This window comes from Furipterus horrens, unplaced genomic scaffold (genome assembly GCF_987537825.1).
Source record: "Furipterus horrens unplaced genomic scaffold, mFurHor1.1.pri manual_scaffold_11, whole genome shotgun sequence".
Classification (NCBI taxonomy): Eukaryota; Metazoa; Chordata; class Mammalia; order Chiroptera; family Furipteridae; genus Furipterus; species Furipterus horrens.
The window spans coordinates 61,975,685-61,996,855 of NW_028327181.1; the positions used below are offsets into that span (position 1 = coordinate 61,975,685).

The 21,171-nt window shown below is 50.9% G+C and overlaps 4 protein-coding genes across 4 annotated transcripts; 3 read left to right on the forward strand and 1 right to left on the reverse strand.

Annotated features, from left to right (window-relative positions):
* The first annotated feature begins 1,065 nt into the window (after positions 1 to 1,065).
* VTN (vitronectin) lies at positions 1,066 to 4,012 on the forward strand. Its single transcript, XM_090291183.1, has 8 exons — positions 1,066 to 1,248; positions 1,342 to 1,461; positions 1,538 to 1,858; positions 1,938 to 2,077; positions 2,324 to 2,480; positions 2,650 to 2,802; positions 3,259 to 3,603; positions 3,816 to 4,012. Exons 1-8 carry the CDS (start codon positions 1,185 to 1,187, stop codon positions 3,926 to 3,928), a joined length of 1,413 nt encoding a protein of 470 aa, XP_090147309.1. The 5' UTR covers positions 1,066 to 1,184; the 3' UTR covers positions 3,929 to 4,012.
* Positions 4,013 to 5,211: 1,199 nt separating this feature from the next.
* On the forward strand, positions 5,212 to 6,118 carry SEBOX (SEBOX homeobox). The gene is made up of 3 exons (XM_090257332.1): positions 5,212 to 5,257; positions 5,418 to 5,578; positions 5,747 to 6,118. Exons 1-3 carry the CDS (start codon positions 5,227 to 5,229, stop codon positions 6,116 to 6,118), a joined length of 564 nt encoding a protein of 187 aa, XP_090113458.1. The 5' UTR covers positions 5,212 to 5,226.
* A 2,522-nt stretch (positions 6,119 to 8,640) lies between these two features.
* VMA12 (vacuolar ATPase assembly factor VMA12) lies at positions 8,641 to 12,567 on the reverse strand. The gene is made up of 6 exons (XM_090291184.1): positions 12,299 to 12,567; positions 11,676 to 11,749; positions 11,315 to 11,404; positions 10,790 to 10,832; positions 10,486 to 10,598; positions 8,641 to 10,195 (listed from the first exon to the last, which is right to left on the reverse strand). The coding sequence occupies exons 1-6, from the start codon at positions 12,507 to 12,509 to the stop codon at positions 10,100 to 10,102; spliced, it is 627 nt and encodes a 208-aa protein (XP_090147310.1). The 5' UTR covers positions 12,510 to 12,567; the 3' UTR covers positions 8,641 to 10,099.
* Positions 12,568 to 12,654: 87 nt separating this feature from the next.
* On the forward strand, positions 12,655 to 21,134 carry POLDIP2 (DNA polymerase delta interacting protein 2). Its single transcript, XM_090291666.1, has 11 exons — positions 12,655 to 12,874; positions 14,248 to 14,329; positions 15,156 to 15,253; positions 16,253 to 16,349; positions 16,758 to 16,833; positions 17,068 to 17,175; positions 17,623 to 17,759; positions 18,542 to 18,568; positions 18,768 to 18,893; positions 19,849 to 19,928; positions 20,688 to 21,134. The coding sequence occupies exons 1-11, from the start codon at positions 12,717 to 12,719 to the stop codon at positions 20,800 to 20,802; spliced, it is 1,104 nt and encodes a 367-aa protein (XP_090147792.1). The 5' UTR covers positions 12,655 to 12,716; the 3' UTR covers positions 20,803 to 21,134.
* The last annotated feature ends 37 nt before the right edge of the window (positions 21,135 to 21,171 follow it).

Here is a 21,171-nt window from a genome sequence, read left to right on the forward strand (position 1 = left end):
AGCAGTTAAAGGCGATCATAATAACGATTCTGTACAACTTTTGAGGCCCTTTATACCTGTTTCTCAATTAAGCCGTACAACCTGACTTTGAGGTAGGAATCAGTGTTCTCATTTAACAAACTAACCGACCTAGGCCCATGGAAAAAGAATTGCCAAAGTCACACTCCCCTCTGATAGCCAAACAGAAAAAATTAGCTGGGAACTTTGAGATCACTTCCTCCAGGCGGTGGGAAGACTTCAGGGGTTCTGTGGACCCCTCAAAGTAGGCACCAAAACCAGGTGTTCTGTGCTAGGGCATTCTCAGGCTAGAGGGATCCTACTTCTCAGGAAGAGTCTAAAAGTGTGGGAACTAGACCACTCTTTACCGATGGGAAGATTGAGGGTGGGGACAGGGAATGCCCCCTCAGGAGCAGTGCATTAGTGGAAGACTCAGAAATCAAATCCATTCTAAAGGGTTAGTATTTACCCAGGTTACTGTGTTGTGAAGACCACCTTGGAGAAATCAATCCACCCAAGAGATGAAGCCAGAAATGAAATTTTGTTCTTTTACGATAAAATGATTTCTCTAGGGTGCTTTGCTTACCGGCATTCCTCCTAGCCTCCCCACTTCACTGCCCTAAATATACAATGGGTGGGTGAGCCACACAGCCAGGGATGTGATCAAACAGATCATGGATCAATACGATTTATGGGGAATGAAGTTAGGGCTACTCCAGGAGCTGGACATTTTTTCCTGCTTAACCCATGTAATCTCCCAACACTCCATGAGGCAAGTATTATTAGCCTCATTTACAAAAAAACAAACAAACGAACAAAATACACTAAGGCAGTTAGCCCAAGGTCACACAGCCAGTAAGTGGCAGAGTGGGCCTTCTTTCTACCTTCCAGACCTATTGTGCCATTCCCTTTCTGAGTTGACCCTGAGCTTGGCAAGGATGCTGTTCGCAGCTTTCCCAGGCCCAGAGTTTCAGGAATGTGACCCTGCGCTACAGCAACCTCTGGGGGTCAGGGCACTGGGGGCTGGGCTGGAGGTTGAACAAACAGAGCAGCAGAAAAGGCAACTCTTTTTCTCTGGTTTCCTCCCTCTCTGTCCTGCCTCTCCCTCCCTTTCTCAGGCATCAGAGCAGAGAGCAGACAGCACAGAACCTAGTTAGTACACCAGGCTCACGGCTAGAGGCCCTGCCATGGCACCCCTGAGGCCTCTTCTGATGCTGGCACTGCTGGTGTGGGTTGCTCTGGCTGACCAAGGTGCAGGAGGGTGTTGGTGGTCAGTTGGGCCAATGTAGGGTGAGCAAGGGTGGTCTGGGTTTGTCTGTGCCAACTGATACCCACTCCCCACAGAGTCATGCAAGGACCGCTGCACCGAGGGCTTCAACGCCAACAGGAAGTGTCAGTGTGACGATCTCTGCTCTTATTACCGGAGCTGCTGCGCTGACTACATGGCCGAGTGCAAACCTCAAGGTGCGTTGAGATTGGCTGGGTGGGCCCGGGGTTCCCTCTGCAGCTGGACACTCACCACCACCCACCCTGCCTGTAGTGACTCGTGGGGATGTATTCACTATGCCAGAAGATGAGTATGGGAACTATGACTACCCCATGGGGACCACAGACATCACCGGAGTCTCTGTGCAGCCAGAGAGCCCCACCTCCAGCCCTGACCTGCAGACCCAGTCTGTGGGGATTCCCGAGCAGGCACCTGTTCTGAACCCAAAGGAAGAGGCCCCAGGACCAGAACAGGCGATCCCAGGGCCTGAGATGACTGATCAAGGGACCTCCGAGTCCTCAGAAGAGCCGTGCAGTGGGAAGTCCTTTGATGCCTTCACTGACCTCAAGAATGGTTCCCTCTTTGCCTTCCGAGGTGACTCCAGGGGCAGATGTTGGGGGTGGGGGTCTGCCCCAGGAACATCCCTTCCCTCACACAGCCTCCTCCCCTTTAGGGCAGTACTGCTATGAGCTGGATGAAGAGGCAGTGAGGCCTGTGTACCCCAAGCTCATCCGAGACGTCTGGGGTATTGAGGGTCCCATTGATGCCGCCTTCACTCGCATCAACTGTCAGGGGAAGACCTACCTCTTTAAGGTACCAGGCCCAGGGGCTGTGGGTCAGGGTCAAGGGTATCCAGGTAGGAGTTATGGCTGCTGTACCCAGGACCAGGGTTGGCAAGAAGTCTAAATACCTGCGGTCCCTGTCTGGGGCCCGGTGAGGACAGGGAAGCCCAAGGTTCCACGTCATGGATGACAAGCCTAGAACTGAGACTGCTGCCTTGGATGGGGGACTCTGCCTCTGTGCCACCTCCTCACTCCCTTCCTCCTTTCTACCCCTTAGGGTAGTCAGTACTGGCGCTTCGAGGATGGTGTCCTGGACCCAGGTTACCCCCGCCAAATCTCTGATGGCTTCATGGGCATTCCAGACAACGTGGATGCAGCCTTGGCCCTCCCCGCTCACAGCTACAGTGGACGAGAGCGGGTCTACTTCTTCAAGGGTACTCGGGAGGTGGAGGGGAGAGGGAGCAGGCAGTGGAGCAGTCTCTGTTTTTTCTCATACTCCACTGGGGACAGGTCTAGAAGGTTCCCCCACCCCCCACTGCCAGGAGCTCCTGACTTCAATAGCCTCTAGGCTTTCCACCTTTACTCATGCCCGCTCCTCCCCAGGGAAACAGTACTGGGAGTACGAGTTCCTGCACCAGCCCAGTCGGGAAGAGTGCGAAGGCAGCTCCCTGTCAGCCGTGTTTGAACACTTTGTCCTGCTGCAGCGGGACAGCTGGGAAGACATCTTTGAGTCTCTCTTCTGGGACAGATCCCCTGGTATGGAGGGAGGACAGTTCTTGTTTCCCCTTCAAGAGGGCTGGGATCCCTAAGGCAGGGGGAGGGCTGGGCTGGCTAGAGGGGGCTGTGACTGTACAGCTATTGATCAATAACTGTTTGCTCAGGCCAGACTTTGCATGTTTTGACCTTTGGGGGAAAGCTTGCCTCCACCTGGACCCAACACCTTGGACTTTGCCTAGCACAGCCCAGGGCACAGCCAGTACGGGGAGGGGCTGTAGCTGAGGCAGAAGTGTGGGGGGGATATGGTGGAAGCCAGGGGAAAGGACATTAAACGGAGTCAGAAGGCCAGGGTGCTGGGCTCTGCAACTAGCTTGCTGTGTGTTGTTGGGCATGGCAGGCACAGCCTGGCCTTGGGCACCTGATGAACTCTAAAGGCCCTGTTGGGGGCAGGGTCCAGGCTCTCAAGGTTCCCCATTAACCTCTTCCCTGCCACAGGTGGCGCTGGAGAGCCCCATTTTATCAGCCAGGACTGGCCTGGTGTGCCCGGACAAGTGGATGCGGCCATGGCTGGCAGGATCTACATCTCAGGCTCAGCTCCCCGCACCTCCAGGCTCAAGAATGCTAAGTCTAAGCGTCGCAGCCGTAAACGCTACCGATCACGCCGTGGCCGTGGCCATGGCCACGGACTGAACTCCCGCCGAAAATCCCGTTCGATCTGGATGTCCTTGTTCTCCAGTGAGGAGAGTGGCCTGGAAACCTACAACTATAATAACTATGAGATGGACTGGCTTGTGCCTTCCAAATGCGAGCCCATCCAGAGTGTCTACTTCTTCTCAGGAGGTGGGAGTCCCTGCCACCCCTGTAGCTGGTTTAGCAGTGGTCCCCCCAGCTCTCTCTGGTTCCCATGAGCTGAACACAGTCCGTGAGCAGTGACTCCAGGAAACCAGACCAGGAGTCCTTGGCTGCACTGTGATGCTCACTTATCTTTCTCAGGACAGGAGTGGGCAGGGCCAGACTGGGTCTCACACACTCTCTCTCAACCTCTCTTCCAGAGAAGTACTACCGAGTCAACCTTCGCACTCGCCAAGTGGACACTGTGAGCCCTCCCTACCCACGTAACATCGCTCAGTACTGGTTGGGCTGCCCAGCCCCTGGTCACAAGTAGGAGTCTGAGCCCCTGCAGCTGGCCCTCCTCTGCTCCCTCCTGCAGCCTCCTCCTCCCAGCTCAATAAAGATCCCTTGGCCCCGAGTTTAAGACTACTGTCCTGACTAGGGTAGACAGGCAGGTGGCCGGGATCTGCCTGGGTGAAGGAGGGGAAGCTTGGCTATCAGGACGGCTTGGGGGACAATGGGTCAGAGAAGAGCCTCTCTGTGCCCAGTCCACGTGGGGCTCAGGCCCTTTTCATGAGCCATAAAAGCTGTGGGCTGGGGAAGGTCTCCTGAGTGCTAGCTCTTTTCCTTAGCTAAGCAGCCCCCAACAACCCACCAGTATCTAAGCAGGAGCTTGGACTTCTCTGGTGATGACAGGAGTTACCAAGTGGTCCCTCACCCCTGAGCTTGCTTTACCTCTTGGAGTTGACTTCTGGTGTCTTGTTGTAGAGAGAAGGTGTGGAGGGGATGGGGCTCTGCATCAGTTTTCCAGCCTTCCTGAGCCTGAAATGTGGTTAGCTCAGACATTGGAGTCCCTAGGGCACTGGTCACTGTGCTCCCCTGAACCCACCCTAGGATGAGCCTTTCTTTGGGGACTCTGTCTTAGATCTGGGGTGCAGGGCACTGAGGAGAGGAGAGAGGGAAGGCAGGGACTCAAAGGAAATTCAAACATACCTACTTCTCTTAGAAAGTGGCCCAGAAGACTTCCAAGGATAAGCATGTTGTAAAAATAAACATCTTTCTTAAAAACCCTTAATTGTACTTGTGGAATCTCCTCTGGTTTCAGGGTCCTGGAGTCTAGGAAGCCCGCGGTGCTTTCGAGGGGCCAGAGAGAAAGAGTTAGATGCAGGCAAAGCTCTAAAGCAGACCTGAGGGAGATCTGAGGGCAGGGCAGCTGCAGCTCATCTGCTGTCCCCTGTCATCCTCACAATCCTGTCCAGACTCAGCAGTCCAGCCTCAGCTGTAGGGCAGGACTTCACCAGCATCAGGGCTGAGTGCTCAGCAGGGGCAGCTGGGCACTGGGAGCACTGGAGACAGAGTGCTTTGGCTTCCTGGAAGGAGTCCTGGGGGAATTTTCACAAAATACCAGGATTTCAGACACAGACTGCCAGAGTTTACAGTTAAAGCCCCAACACTGCACCTGGGCAGCCGTCTTCCCCCTGGACTGGTCTGCCTCCCTTGAGCTGGACTGTAAATCTCTCCCTTCTTGGAGGTGGGGTCAGCCCTCTGAGCAGGATAAAACCTCAAATGGAGGAGTCTGGTGTGGGCACAGCTTTGGCATGGTCCTCTGGCTCCTCACTCTCTGCCAGCTCCATGGCCAATCCTGTGGATGCATCTCCAACAGGTGATCTGGTGGGAAAAGGATGGGCAGGGGAAGGATGTGGGGATGGTGTGATGGGGGAAATTTGGGTGGGGAGCAGGTACTTCAGGGTCTGTTGGGAGCTTTGAGGTTTGGGTTGGCTCTTAAAGGAAGCCTTAGCCTGACCCCCCACCCTGGCCCACAGGCCACGCCAGGGGATTGGGTCCACACCAGAGACCACGGACCACATTCAACAGAGGGCAGCTGCTGGAGCTGGAGCGGGTGTTTGCAGCATGGCCCTACCCTGATATTGGCACTCGTGAGCATCTGGCTCAGGTCACCTGCCTTCCTGAGGCCAAGATACTGGTGAGCTGTGACCCCCTCTCAAGGTGGGGGTATTCTCACACAGCCTGCCTCTGGGCTTGACCCACAGCTCCTTCTCCCTGGGTATCCTGCCTGCAGGTTCTGCTTCTCCTGCACCTGGCAGGAGGGGGTACTGGAGCCAGAAGAGACCCCTTCTTCTTCCCTTACTAGGTGTGGTTACAGAATCCATGGGCCAAGAAAATCAAGAATAGCAAGCCAGGAGGCCTAAGCCCCAGGCCTGAGCACCCCCTCCAGAGACCTCATTCTCTTCCAGATACCCTCCAGCAGTCCTGGGAGACCCAAACACTAGGCCAGCCTCCACTGCCCAACAGCACACTTCAGTGTGCTGCAGGGTGTCGACATGCCGCCTGTCCGGCTCCAGGGCAGGACCAGGTGGGGGTTAAAGCTGCAGTTCCACTGGGGTCAGCTGGAGCTTCAAGGACCCACCTTTCTTCAGAGAGTGCTGCTCTCCAGACCTCACTGGGCAGCCTGTACGACCTCATCTATGCCTTGGCCATTGTGACCAACCTGGACCACTCCTAGTCTAGGTCCAGAACTCCCAACTTCCCAGCTCTGGCTCCTGTAGGATTCGACACATCAGATGTGCATTCCTGCCCCCTTCTTTCACACAGGAGTATTCTCTTACGGCAAGAAGTTTAGCTCAGGGATCCCTCCCTTCCACTATCCTCCGGGCCAGCCTAGATGTGGGTCCTGTGGAGTGACTGGGGGCTGGCTTCTGCTACCCAGGACCCTGCACCTCCTGGGACACATGCCTATTGTCTTGGCAGGAGGTACCTTCAGAGGGATGAGGTATGGGACAATGTTTTCCACCTCTCCTGCCAGACCTGGTACCCAATTCTTCTCACCCACGCTGAAGACACCTCCTCCTTCTAAAAGAGTGCGCACCTTCAAGCTAGCACCTGACTGCTTAGTGAGCTAGGAGATGAGAGTGGGCTGATCCTAATGCTAGACTGCAAGGGACCAACCTTTTAAAGTTGAGGGTCTCTCCAGACCTCCTACCACCTGGACAAATTAATATGAACCATGGATCTGAAGATGAAATGATATTAAAGTAATATAGTAGAAATAGGAGCTTGGAACGTACACTGGTTTAATTTTCATCAAGATTAGGTGGGCTGCCCTCCGATCTGGGGCTGTGGAGACAACCTGATGGGTTTAGGAAGGGGTAAAACAGGTGTGTGCAAGGCAGCGCTGGGCTTTGGCATCAGTCATCTATAATACCAACTAATCTCCAAATAAAACCCTAACTCTGTACCTTAGTCTGGATTATTGTGTGATGCAAATGAATGGGGGCCAGAGGGCTGTTTGCTTTTGAAATTTATCTCCATCACCTAATCCTTAAAAAGACTAAGTTCCACACAGATTCTGGGTCGGAGGCATTACCAGGCTTCTGCTGGGATTAATTAAGAAGGACAGTTAATTGAGGGGCTTAAGGCTCTGGCTTATAGACCCTGGGGAGATGGGAACCTCTGCTGGCAACCTCAACTCCTGATCCCACTGGTCCAGGACACTCCAGCTGCCTCCACTCTTAAGGTGCTCCGCTTGAGAAAAGCATGGAGGCTGCAATCAGATTCAAATCCTGACTTTGCTATGTAACTTTGCAACTCTCTCAGTCTATGAGCCTGAGAATGACTCCTCTGTTTTGGAAATGAGAGCAATGTAGGTGAACAGCTCCAGGCTCCACGTGTGCGACAAGTGAAAGCTCTCAGTACCCTTCCCCTTTCCATAGAGAAGGTCATGAGAAACTGGGGAGGCCCCAAACTTCTTGTTCCTCTGGCCTCCTGCCAAGCATTCCCATTTCTTCCTGGGAAGCCCTGGACCCAGACTGCACCAGAGAAAGCATGGTGAGGCAGAGGAAGTGACTGACCGAGAGCAGACAGAGTTCCATTTTCTGTGATGAGAACTGTAGGACAGGTCACCCGATTCCTATTTCTGTGCCCTGCAGAGAGAACCCCCCTTGCACAGTGGCTATTTGCTTGGCAGAACTAGGTTGTTTACCTTTCCATCCACAGGAGCTAGCACAGTCTTAGCCCATAAAGGAGGTTTCAGTAAGTGCTGTATGGCACAGAAGCCTTTTGGCTTGTGAGTAGGGGGTTGGGACCAGATGAAGACCACATTCTAATGAAAGGTGGTGTGGTGGTGGTGGTGTGTGTGTGTCTTGAATGATCCCCATCTCATCATGAGAAGCATATGGGGAAACCCTGGCCCACAGAGTTCAGCACAGGCAAGTAGAGACAGGAATGTTCACGAAGCTTAAAAAAAAAGTTTTAAAATTTATAATGCGGAGGGGGTTTGGGGGAGAAACATTGACTTGTTGTCCTACTTATTTATACCGCCGGCCCCAGACCCTGTATGTACCCTGACTTGGGATTGAACCCACAACCTTGGCATATGAGGACGATACTCTAACCAACTGAGCTACCTGACTAGGGCCTCCACAAAGCTTTTAAAACTTAATCTTAAAACAGTTTATGTTGCTAGAAACACTGTAAAATGCCACCTGCATTTTTTTTTCTCACAGTTTTCATGTCTGTCAACTAACAATAGAAACTCTAAGATTTCTCAACAGTGATCTATGGTGAACAAAATGTCCTAAAACCGTTCCATCTCATATAGAACACTGCCCTAGGAGGCTCAGGCTTGTTATATATCAAGAAGAAACTGGCAAAGAGCTTATATGCACGACCCATGGACATGAACTAAGGGAGGGGAGGTGGGATTGCTGGAGGGAAGCGGGGTTCTGGGCAGAGGGGAGCAAAGGGGAAAAAAAACTGGGACACCTATAACAACATAATCAATAAAATACACTTAAAATAAATAAATAAAAAAAGAAGAAACTGGCAAACATTGTTGAGAAAATGTCTACTGAGCTAATTTCTAAGGGCAGCAGAGTGTCCTCGGTGGGCATGGGGGGGTGGGTACAGGCGCTCATGCAGTGAACAAATGAAAAAAGATGGAGTCTACCATTAGGAGCAGACCCTGAACAATTCTCAGAACTATAAAAATCTGTGGGCTTTTGTGTTATCACACACTTGAAATAAAAGTACAATGAATACAATAAATATTTATTGGATAAATAACTGATGCTGACATCATTTTTTAAGTGCCATATACAGATTCTATCATCACACCACCAATCTAAGTTCTAGAAGTTTAACATTACACAGAGACTTCAGGACCCTCAAGGAGTGTTTGGGTCCATTTAACAGAGGAAGGATCACAGTGGGCCACTTGATCTCTCTTGGCCTCAATTCTGTCTTCTGGAAAAGGGGCCTAAGGCCATTTCCTTTTCTAAACTCTGGGATTGTTGTGAAGACCAAAAGTAACCATGCAAAACAATTAGTCAACTGTAAGCATTTACATACTGTTTTTCACACTCACCTAGACATTTTTAAGAGCCCATATAAGACATCCTGTATTAGGCTTATGCATAAAAATGTATACATATTCATAACATATATATTATGTACACATATTCATATGCGTGTTTATTTATATATATAGTTAAATCTGAAAGTTGTCCCTGTCCCTCCCTTTAATAGTTGACACAATCCACAGTAGGTGTACTCTCCCTACAAACACAGTACAAAAGATTTTGTAATTAAAAGCAGATATACTGTTTTGCCACCTGACTTTTTTTTTGAGATTTATTTATTTATTTTTAGAGAAAGGGGAAGGGAGGGAGAAAGAGAGGGAGAGAAACAGTAACGTGCAAGAGAAACATCGATGGGTTGGTTACCTCTTGTATGCCCCCAACCAGGGGCCTGGCTTGCAACCCAGGCATGTGCCCTGACTGGAATCAAACTGGTGACCCTTCGGTTCGCAGGCTGGCACTCAATCCACTGAGCCACACTAGCCAGGGTCTAAATTGGTTTCATTTTTGGAGACAGAGTAAAGGAGACAAGAAGGTGGGAAGTTTGAGGAGGGCTGATGGGTGGTAGAGACAGGCAGAAGCATACAGAAAACCTGAAAAAGACTTAGCAGAAGGAAGAGGATGAAGAGAGAAACTAAGATTCCAACAAGGTAGCTGCCTTACTTCCAATTCCGCCATCCTGTACGCCCCCGTCTTTCTCTTATTTAGCGTCCTCTAATCAGTACTTCTTCTAACATAACCTGGAGAAAGGAAATCCTTTTTGCTTTATTGGAGGCTTCAGAACTAAATTACAGGTCTGCATCAAGGATGTGAGGAGCAAAGATGATGACTGATTAGTGCGCTTAGGCAAATTCCGGCAGTATGATCTACTTCTGGGAAGGCCTGGATTCTATTTACTCCAGATGGAAAATCCCAGTGCCAGCAGTGTCCTGAATGGACTGGGGAAGGCAGATAGCACCAAGCCCCCTCTGGCATTTGAGAGGATGGAGCTCCCCACAGAAACAACAGGTAGCTTTGGACTAGTCAGAGCTGAGTAAAAAGAACCTGATAGGTTGACTGAGTCAGTGATTGGCAGCTGGGAGCCTGGAGCCCCTCCAAACCATCTCCAGACTTTGACGTTGAAGTACCAGTTATATCTCTCCCAACTCGCCTTCCATTGCCCGCACCATGACATACAGCTCAGCCAGACCCACCACAGAGGCGACGATCAATGCAGCCAGTACCCGCTGGGAAGGGAGAGAATGAGGCTCAGGGGATGAAGGTCAGTCACCAGCTCTGCAGCCTCCAATACCTCTAATAAGGATGAAGAGGACTCCAAACCAGGCCACAAATTGGGGAGAAGGGAAGAAAAGGGACTCTACCCCCAAGACTACTGAAAAGCTCAAATGTTCCTCTTGTTTATTGCATAAATATTTGTCCCATACCTAACCTATGCAAGGCATTTTCACATACTTCCTCCCTTCCCCATTAACACCCCTACCTGGAGCACCCTACTCTGACCACAGTGTCTACTCACCGAGGCCATTTCTGTGAAGATATACTGGCTTCCAAGGTAAGTGCAGACAAAGGCAGCTGCCACCGTGACAATGAAGTTGAAGATGGTGATGACCAGAGCCTTCACTGACCTCACTTTGGGGAAGAACCCAGGGAGTAAACCTTTAGGTCAGCATCCTCCAGGAGGCCCTCTTATCTCATGGCTGCTTCCCCATCAACTGGGTTTCCCTCTAACAGCAAACCTGAATAGCTCAGGCTTACTTGCATAGCACTGGGGTGGGAAGTCCCAGGGAGAGACTTTAGTACCTGATATCCTAGTGTCTCACCTTCCTTGCCCAGGTCACTCAGAATCCCATCATGCCTTAAATCCTGGGAAAAAGCAAAAGCAAATGATTTCAGAATGGAAGCAGCTCAGAGTATCCATTTGTCCATCTGGGCTCAGCCCTTTTTATTCCCCAAAACATTAACTCTTTCTTCTCCACGGATTCTCTTGTCGGGGACCAGCTGATTTTCTGGACCAAGACAAAGCATTTCAAAAAAAAGACAGAGGCTTCTAGTACTCATCTATCCTTCTACTGCTCCAGGGCAGGAGCATGGCAGAGAACGGTAGGGAGCCCTGTCAGAAGAAGGGCTCCAATGCTCATTTCCCATCTCTGTAACTTTTAAGAATCAGTTACCATCTAAGCCCAGAGACTCAGTGAATGAGTTCAGAAGTATATTTGGTTTGTATGTAGCACAGAACTTCTTTGGTCCCTGACTAGTATAGAAACCATTCCATGTTGTTTCTTTCCTCTGTGCCTCTTCCTAGTGCCACGGCCACTCAGCCCATGTGTCGAAGAGCAGGCCCTTACCTGACAGGTGACATTGCGGGTGATCTGCTTATATTCCTCATTGGCCAACTGTATCTTAATTTTCTCCAGACGGGCAACTAGCTCTGGGTTCTAAGGCAGAAAAATCAAGTGAGAAGAATGACACAATCATTAGTTTCAAAGTGCTAAGGATACTAGGAGACCCATGTACCAGTTCTGCCTCCACTGCCTTGGAAACTTTTTTATGGATCTGTTTTCCAAGCTGTTAAAACACCCACTCACAACAGCTCCCAATGATTTAAAAGACAAATTTTTGGACATAAATTGACCTATAAGTCTGGAGGTGTCATAAATAAGCTCAACTCTGCCAACATCCACCTTTACAAATATATCCCTTACATACCCTGGGAGGCTTCACCACCTCTGGGAGATAGATTTCACTGCCTTCTAGGAGCTCATGAAGGTATAGTGTGGAATCTGGGAAGAAAATATGCCCACAAATGTAATGATTCATAGAGCCAAGTTTGAAGGATTAAGATCAGAGAAGGGTCTAGTCTTTCTATTCTTACTACTAAAATAAAGCATGGCCATTCCTATACCAATTCATCCAACCGCAACCTTTTGGTGTACCGGATGAGGCTCCAATCAACTGAAGCAGCTCAGTTGCTTAATTGTTTCCAATGTGGTTTAAAAGGAAGAAACTGAACCTGTGAGATGGTACTGGGTTAGAACCTGGACTTCCTCAAGGGTCAGGTGTAGGTACTTGGGCCCGGACGTGAAGTGGAGACTCTCAAGAAAGCAGAAACTGCACAAGTAAATTTTGTAACCCACGAGGAGCTCCCATGGAAATTGTGAAAGGGAGTGATTTGCCCTAGGATTTCTGAGGTGACTCTTGGGGTGGCTCAATGACTGTTCCGAGGGCGAAGGAGAGTGACAGGTAAAGATGCTAGAGGTGGAGAAAAGACCTCAAGAGGGAACAGACTCTGGAAAAGAGGAGGCGACTCCGTACTGGAGAGTAGCCCTCACCCCTTTCTCTCAGGTACTGGTGCAGATCTCGAATCAGGCGGAAGGAAACCAGGCGTGCGGGACCACTGGGGCGATCACCGCCCTTGTGCTTCTTCTCCAACGCGGCCTCAAGCTCTGCCCGCAGCTTCAGGGGCAGCTGCTCTTGCTCCAGCTCCCCGCCGGGGGCCAAAGCACGGACCAGCCTCTCTCCAGCAAGTAAGTAAGACGCCATTTCTAGTCCACTGCACGGTCAAGAGACTCCGAGGCACTTCCGTCAGCCCTGCGCCGGAAGGAACTTGGAGCTGGCGCGGCGGGGAGGGGCGGGGCAGAGGGCCAAGGGGGCGGGACGCGGCGCGGGGCAGTGTGGGGCGGGGGCGGGACGCCGCCGGGCCGTGGGTCTGGCCTTGTGTCTGCTGCCCAGCAGGCGCTCGTGGGGGACATGGCGGGCTGTGTGGCCCGGCGGGCCCTAGCCATGGGCAGCCGCTGGTGGTCCCGGTCGCTAACCGGGGCCCGGGGGCCAAGGCCTCTCTGTGCGGCGGGTGGAACTGGGCCCTTCCTCCCTGCGCTGACCACGACGCGGAGGCACCTCTCGTCCCGGTGAGGGGCAGGGGCCCGGAGCCTAGAGAGCGTGCTCCTGGCCAGGGAGGAGGCTAGGAGGCCCGGCCGGGAGAGGAGGGAATTCGACCCGGGATAGGGTCCCGGCCGGGAGCCGACTTGCGCTGCCTGGGATGTATGCCAGGAGCAGAAAAGGGAGCGCGGTCCAGAGCCCTGGGTTATGCGGGGCTGGCTCTGAGGGGGAACTGGTAACCCTCCCAGAGTGAATCCTACCTCCTCGAGTGGGGATCTCCGAGCGCCGCTGTTACTGGCAGCCTTTTAATTAAGCCCTAGGGCTTTAGAATTCGGCACCCCCCCGCCCACTCCCAGCCCTGTATTGGGTCAAGGCCTCCCTCAGAAAGATGCTCGAAGTGGGTGGGAAACAGGACTCTTGAGTCTGAGCCCTGCACGGGTCCGTTTCAGTGTGACCGTGGGGAGGCTGGTTCTCTATGTGATTTGGGGAAAGGGGCTTGAGGCAAGGGATGGTGTGAACATTGTCTCTAGGGATGGGACAGACAGATCAGATTGGGGCCAGAGGACCAAGTGGGAGGAAACATAATGTTCACATTTCCAAAATAGTAGGAATAGTAGTGTTTTGCAGAGCCCCTGTAAAGAGCACCTGTCCAAAGAGGTGGCTGAGAGAACTGACCTGATGGCTGAGATTAGACACTTATATTGGGGAGAGAGAACTATTTGCATTTTCAGACCCCTGTGAAAATTGAGGTAATCTGAACCAAAATGGGATTGAGAGACTACAGGGTGCAATGTAGGGAGTCCAGTAGGAAATCCGGAGAGGATAAGTAAGCCCTTCCAGGTCAGGGTGGAGACTGCAGTTCAGAGGGGAGGTGGACATGGAATTATAACACAGAACAAGTCGTTTTGGAATTATAACACAGAACAAGTCGTTTTGAGCTTCCGGTATACACCAGGCTAATCAGACACAGGCATTGCTCCCAGGGAGCTTACAGTCTAATGGAGATAAGACATAGACACAAATAACTGAAATGCAAGGTGGGAAGGACAGTTAAAATGCTGAGGGAGGTCAGGAGGGTGGCTCAGAAGCAAGGGAGGCAAGGGGCCCAATTAAGCAGGCCATGAGGGCACCGTTTGAGCAATGCTGAGAACGAAGAGAAGAGAGTGATCTGGGAGCCGTTGTACCTAAAGTGGAAACCCGGGGCCTGTGGCTGCACAGCAGAAGAGGATAGGCAGAAGCTCTGGGCTGTGGAGTGGTGATTTAGCAGGACCCTCCCTGTTTCAGCTGGTCCCACTGCCCTGTCCCTTCTCTGCTGTCATTGCCTTGGCCCCTGAGGGTCTGATGGATGAGGCCTGTTACCTCCCCAGCTGTTGAGCTGCTTGTTCTGTTCCTTCCTAATCAGAAACCGACCAGAGGGCAAAGTTTTGGAGACGGTTGGTGTGTTTGAGGTGCCAAAGCAGAATGGAAAATATGAGACTGGGCAGGTGAGTGCTGGGCTGGTTCATCTTTAAATTTTCATGGTGTGCTCTGCTGAAAGGGTCAGATTTAGTTATAGGGCTGACTGTGATGGTTTTCTGCCTTGGCGTTTGGTGCCAGATCAGAACCATGAGTGTTTAAAGGTGGGTTTCTGTTTTCCTGGATTTGTATGCGTTTCATGTGTCAATGGGTTCTCTCCCCAAGTTGGTGTGGACAGAGATGGTTTGAACTGTAGTGCGGAGAGAACCAAGTTACTGAAGAGTCCTCCGAAGTAGTGAATGGTGGGAAACCAGTGCAGGGAGCCTTCGGGAAAATAAACCTGGTGCTTTGTCAGAGTTGAGCTCTTCATAATGTAGTAAGGCTCTGGGTGTGAGGCTCTTTTTCTATACCAGCTTTGTGGCAGATCCACTGAGGTGGATTTAGGCTTATTGTAGGTAAGGAGGACTTTTTGTCTATTCAGCATTTCTGTGTGCCTGCAATGGACTGGGCATTGTGCATTGGAGTTGAATCAGAAAGCAGTGCCTTTATGGAGTTGATAGTTTAGAAAGGAGTTGTGATATACAAATGGTCGATGGCTGTGCATTGTGCTAAGTGAAGGGGAGGTCAGGGAACACTTCCTACAGGCCTCCATTGTGGCCTAAAGGATGAGGAGGGTCAGCCAGGTGAAGAGGGGTAAGAGTGTTCTGAAGTTGGTCTGGGTGGATCACAGAGTTAAGGAAAAGAGTGGCAAGACTGTGTGCTGGGGCTCATGCATCTGTGCTGTTTTGTGGTCTGGGTGTCACCTGGAGGGAATTTCTGGGCTGCAGACTCACTGAGGCCTCTCTTCCCCCCCAGCTTTTCCTTCATAGTGTTTTTGGCTACCGAGGTGTCGTCCTTTTTCCCTGGCAGGCCAGATTGTATGACCGGGATGTGGCTTCTGCAGCTCCAGAAAAGTAAGTTGCCCCACATTGTGCCTCAATGTGCTCAGGAGGGGGCTTGACTGGTGGCAGACATACATAATTGTGGTCCTCAGGTGACGATAGCATCCTCCTGGGCCTTAGGAACGCCCCAGAGTACTCCCCTGGTACTAATACCCATGGAGACAAAAGTGCTGAGTGCCAGGGACAGTCTTAAGCCAGATGGTCCCTTTAGGCCTCCCCAGGATACTCTTCCCAAGCTATTCTCAGTTTGCATTATAATTACTCCAGAAGGCACTGGGGACTAGACTTCTTGATAGTTTGACATTCAGTTAGAATCTTTCCCTTAATGCAGTGGTTCTCAGCCTTCCTAATGCCATGACCCTTTAATACAGTTCCTCATGTTGTGGTGACCCCCAACCATAAAATTATTTTCGTTGCTACGTCATAACTGTAATTTTGCTACTGATATGAATTGTAATGTAAATATCTGATATGCAGGCTGTATTTTCATTGTTACAAATTGAGCATAATTAAAGCATAGTGATTAATCACGAAAACAATATGTAATTATATATGTGTTTTCCAATGGTCTTAGGCGACCCCTGTGAAAGGGTCATTCAACCCCCAAAGGGGTTGCGATCCACAGGTTGAGAACTGCTGCCTTAATGTTTTTTATCATCATTAGAGTACATTAAAGAAGGAAAAAGCCCAGCTTCATTCAGTGATCACAAATAGCCCCTGGGATGTGAGAAGAGTGGGGTACTCTGGGCTCTGGGGACTAGGGCAGCAATTTGATTTTCTCAACATCTCCCCCTTCTTCCAAGAGGGAGCCAGAGAGTAGGACAAATGACGACTCTGTGCCATGGGTCCTCCATGTTCCTTTGTCCCGACTGGGGAGCGGCTGGGCTGGTTGTTGCTAAAGCCCGTCAGATAAGGCACCAGTCTGTTTAGATGAGGAGCTGGGGTAGGGAGCTAGGGCAGGCACTGCTTCTGTTTCTCTCTGGGTTATCTTGGGCATTTCCTACCCTATAGAGCAGAGAATCCTGCTGGTCACGGCTCTAAGGAGGTGAAAGGCAAAACTCACACTTACTATCAGGTGCTGATTGATGCCCGAGACTGTCCACATATAGTAAGTAAAATATATGGCTGGGCTTGGGGTCCCATTCCTTGGGTAAGACCTGGACCTCAATGGGGACAAAAGGAGGGAGAGGGGTCAAGAAGACCAGATCAACACTGGGACCCAAGTCCTCAGGACTGGATAGTGACTAAGAAAGTCTGACCCACCCTGGCTGTGTGGCTTAGTTGGTTGGAGCATCATTCCTCCAACCCAAAGGTTGCTGGTTCAATTCCCAGTCAGGGCATGTGCCTGGGTTGTAGGCCAGGTCCCCTGTTGGGGGCATGTAAGAGGCAACTGATCGATGTTTCTCTCGCCTATTGATGCTTCTCTCCCTATCCTTCCTCCTCCCTTTCCTTCTCTCTAAAAATAAGTAAATAAAATCTTTAAAAAAAAGAAACTCTGACTCACTTCTTGCCTTAGTCTCAGAGATCTCAGACAGAAGCTGTGACTTTCTTGGCTAACCATGATGACAGTCGGGCCCTCTATGCCATCCCAGGTGAGTACAAGCATCTGAACAGTGCCTGTCAACCAGAGGTCCTGTGTGTCTCAGGGAGAGGATTCTGAAGCCTTTCCGATGTGCTTAATCTGCTGGGAGGGATTATAGATGCTGAGAGCAATGGTACCAGGGTCATCTCAGCCTGGGACAAGGCCAGGAATTGTGTTTCTTCTCAGCCGTGTTCCTCCCCATCTCCTATGTGAGTTTCACTGTCTCTTTGCCTCCCTGTGCCAGGCCTGGACTATGTCAGCCATGAAGACATCCTCCCCTACACCTCCACTGATCAAGTTCCCATCCAGCATGAGCTCTTTGAAAGATTTCTTCTCTATGACCAGACAAAAGGTAATCTCTCTCAAGAAGAGAAGCTGGAAAGCAAGGGCCCTTTCTTCAAAGACAATATCATAGAAGTAATTTCAAAGCTGTTTCCACAATCTTATTCCACCTCCCATTAGACCTGTCAGGTGAATGGCTATCATCTCCAGATATGGAAACTGAGGCTCCGAGATGATGAGAAGGGACTCAAGATTGCTAGTTAGTGGCAGAGTGAGGTCTGACAACCAGGGCTCTTAACTCCCAGTCCAGTTCTCTTCCCAGGATGCCACATACCTCTCCAGGGCTTATTCTTGGAAGCAGCTCTGTTCCTTCTTCCAGCTTGTGCTTTTGCTTCATGTTTTGGTATTTTGTTTACCTGAGCCACCACTGGACAGAGTTTTCTAGGAGGGGCAATTGGAAAGTGGGTGCAATGCTCTAGACTCTGGCCTGGACCAACCAGTCATCCTCTTGCCCCAGCACCCCCTTTTGTGGCTCGGGAGACACTACGGGCCTGGCAAGAGAAGAACCACCCCTGGCTGGAGCTCTCCGATGTCCATCGGGAAACAACTGAGAACATTCGCGTCACTGTCATCCCCTTCTATATGGGCATGAGGGTATGTGCCCAGTGTGGGCCCCTTCCCTCAGGGATAGGTCCCCAGATTCTATGTGGCATTCCCAATGTGACTACTGGAACAGGTTCTGCTTCCAAGCCCTCCATGAACTGGGTGGGACTGAGCAGCCTTTTGGCAATGGTCGACGCCAAGACCTAGAGCAGGAGAAGTCCTCCATCCTCCAGGCTGACTCTTCCTTTTCTTCCTTCCTTCTCAAAGGGAGCCACATTAATGGAGAATATACATACACTTGTTTAAAACGGTGTAGGATAGGATGATCTTCATACTTTTTATGCATTAGTCAAACATTTATTGAACTATTTCTTGCCTGGCTGTAAGCGAGGTCCTGGGGATACAGATAAAAATGAACCATTGTCCCTGCCTTCCAGAGCTCACAGGAAGGAGGGATGTCAATATACACCATACCAAGCATTAGTAAGGTAGGGCTATAGTAGGGCCAAAGCAGAGGGCAGTGGCCTGGGCCAGCAGTCAGGGGTGAGCATCAGCTGACATGGAGGGGGTTGGTCCAGAGAAAGGCGAGAGCCCTGTGTCTGATAGGATAAGAAGGAGGGAACTAGGGATGGACCCAAGCCAGGCTGCCCCCCACAGAGGGTTTGTTGGCCATAGTTCAGCCATCATGATCCACAGATATTCTCAGCATTGTTCTGTCTCTGCCAGCCTTTCAGGAATACATCTACTCCATTGGAGAGATGTTGACTGGAACAGACTTGGTTCTGCCTTCTGCTCTGGGACTTATATTCTTTGTTTTTTTTTTTTCTCCCCAGGAAGCCCAGAATTCCCACGTCTACTGGGTGAGTGTCTCCCTCTGGGAGGAGGACTCAGGAGGGTGCATGGTGGGGGCAGGTTGGGAGGCGGGGGGTTTACTTCTGGGGAGTGGGGTCTGACCAATGCAGGGGTCTGTCTTCGTTGCTTTTTGCTTCTTAGAATTCTGGGCAGGCTAGCCCAAAGTTTACTTTTCTCAGGTGTGAACTCTCTTCCCCACTCCCACAGTGGCGCTACTGTATCCGCTTGGAGAACCTTGACAGTGACGTGGTACAGCTCCGGGAGCGACACTGGAGGATATTCAGTCTGTCTGGCACCTTGGAGACAGTGCGAGGCCGAGGGGTGGTGGGCAGGGTGAGCATCATCATCACTGGGCCAGTAATGCCCAGTTCCTGGTCCTGCCTGGGAGGCTTGGGGGCTTAGGGTGTGGTTTCCTCCTCCTCTGTGTTAGGGACAGAGGCTCCAGGTGTGAATGCATTGGTGAGAAACTTTACAACAACCCTGTGAGACAGGTTTCTTACAACCCATTTCACAGATGAAGAGAGTGAGATTACGAAGTTAAATAAGTAGCCCATAGTCCCATAGCTGTGGCAGGACCAGGATTTGAATCTAAACGAGTCTGACCTCAAAGCTGGTATAGTTTTTCTTGCCAGCACAGAGCCTTTTAAAAAATCTGAATTTGGATGTCCTTGGGTCAGGGGTGGGGGCACCCCTCCCACCCCCCCGGTACTCCTGGTTGTCCTTCCTCTGCTGGTTCTTGAGGAAACCTGATTTTGCTATTCCTGTACTACCCCACTCTGTCTCCTGAGAAGTAAAAGTCACAAGAACTGGCCAATGGCCACATTTAACAAGCATTTATCCTGGTCAGCAGGGACTTGGGTGAAGCAGGGTGGGATCGTGAGTAAGAATAGAGGCTTTGGAGTGAGATAGTCCGGCTTCAAATGCCAGCTGTGTTCTTTGCTTACCGCACAACTTTGGTTAAGTTATTTAACCAAAATCTCAGTTTCTTACTGCTGAAATGGGGATTACACGTATTACCTTGTGAGTTCTTGGAAACAAGGCAGAAAAGGTTTGCAAAGCACCGCCATGACGCTCAGGCACTCAGTGAACGGACTCTGGAGGGGTATTTACAGAGTAGGTCCAGTGCCTAGCATCTTGGCCCACGGCGGTGCAGGGTAGGAAGCACTGGCAGGCAGTTGTCATGGAAGGCATGAGGGGGCACATAGTCCTGGTGAACTGGCAGTCAGCATCTGGCCCCAGGGTTCAGGGAGCTTGTCTGGCCTGACCTGTCGTGCCTGACCCTTCACAGGAACCGGTGTTGTCCAAGGAGCAGCCTGCGTTCCAGTACAGCAGCCATGTCTCCCTGCAAGCTTCCAGTGGGCATATGTGGTAAGTGTGAGCTGGGGCCGGGGCAGCTCAACTCCACAGGCTCAAGCTGCGGGTCAGATGAGTGGGAGCTCGTAGCTTGCAGTTAATCCTGGGCCAAGTTAAGTCCTGAGATGGAGCCTTACCTGCTGCTCATTGTTGTTTGGGACTTGTCTGATTTATTTATTTTTGTCTGTTTCTCAGTTCCCTGTGGTTTTGTGGACTAAGGACTTAAGCCAAAGAGGTCTGGTGATTTGATGATACAGTGTTGTCTGCATACTTAGTATTTTTCCTGATATTTCACTCCTTAACCTGAAAATGTAGTTGGGTTTTTGTTTTTTTTTTAAGACTATTTATTTTTAGAGAGAGGGGGAGACAGTGAGAGAAACATCTATGTGTGAGAGATACATTGATTGGTTGTCTCTCTCATGCCCCCAACTGGGGGACCTGGCCCACAACCCAGGCCTGTGCCCTGACTTGGAATCAAACTGGTGACCCTTTGGTTCGCAGGCTGGCACTCAATCCACTGAGCAACACCAGCCAGGGCACAGTTGGATTTTTTACAGTGTGCATCTACGGGCCAGAATCAGGACAGCTGTATTTTTTCTTTTCATGTAGGGCCAGGAAGGGCTCTTGGGTCTCTGGATCAGTGCTATGCTAGCATGAACCAGGCAGAGGAGAGCCTAGGCCTGCCTTATCCTGCTGTGGTTCTGCAGCTGAGGACATATGGCTATCCAGATCCTCAGCCCTCACTCCCTCTAAATTAACTTCTCTGACTCATAGGGGTACATTCCGCTTCGAGAGGCCTGATGGCTCCCACTTTGATGTCCGGATCCCTCCCTTCTCCCTGGAAAGCAATAAAGATGAGAAGACACCACCCTCAGGCCTTCACTGGTAGGCCAGCTGAGACCCTGAATGGCCAGGCTTGGATCCTGAACAGCTCTCATCCCACAATTGCTGCAGAACTCTCTCCATCAGGGGCCGCAGTGGGTCTTGTAATCGTTCGCGCCATTGAATGTGAGGTTCACTTTTTGGTGGGTTGGCTATAATTGTTTTCTCAAGAAGATCCATGTAGGGCTCCTCCAAGGCTGGCCTCCCCTGTAAGCCCTGCCTACACTGTGTTCCACTAGACCTTTCCACCAGAACTCCATGGTCAGCTGCCACAGGCCTGAAGGCATTTCCTGGCCTGTTTGGAATATGAGGTTTGGTCAATAAACCAGTACACGCTTGGCCACCCTTGCCATTTCTGCCCCCAGAGTCTCAGGCC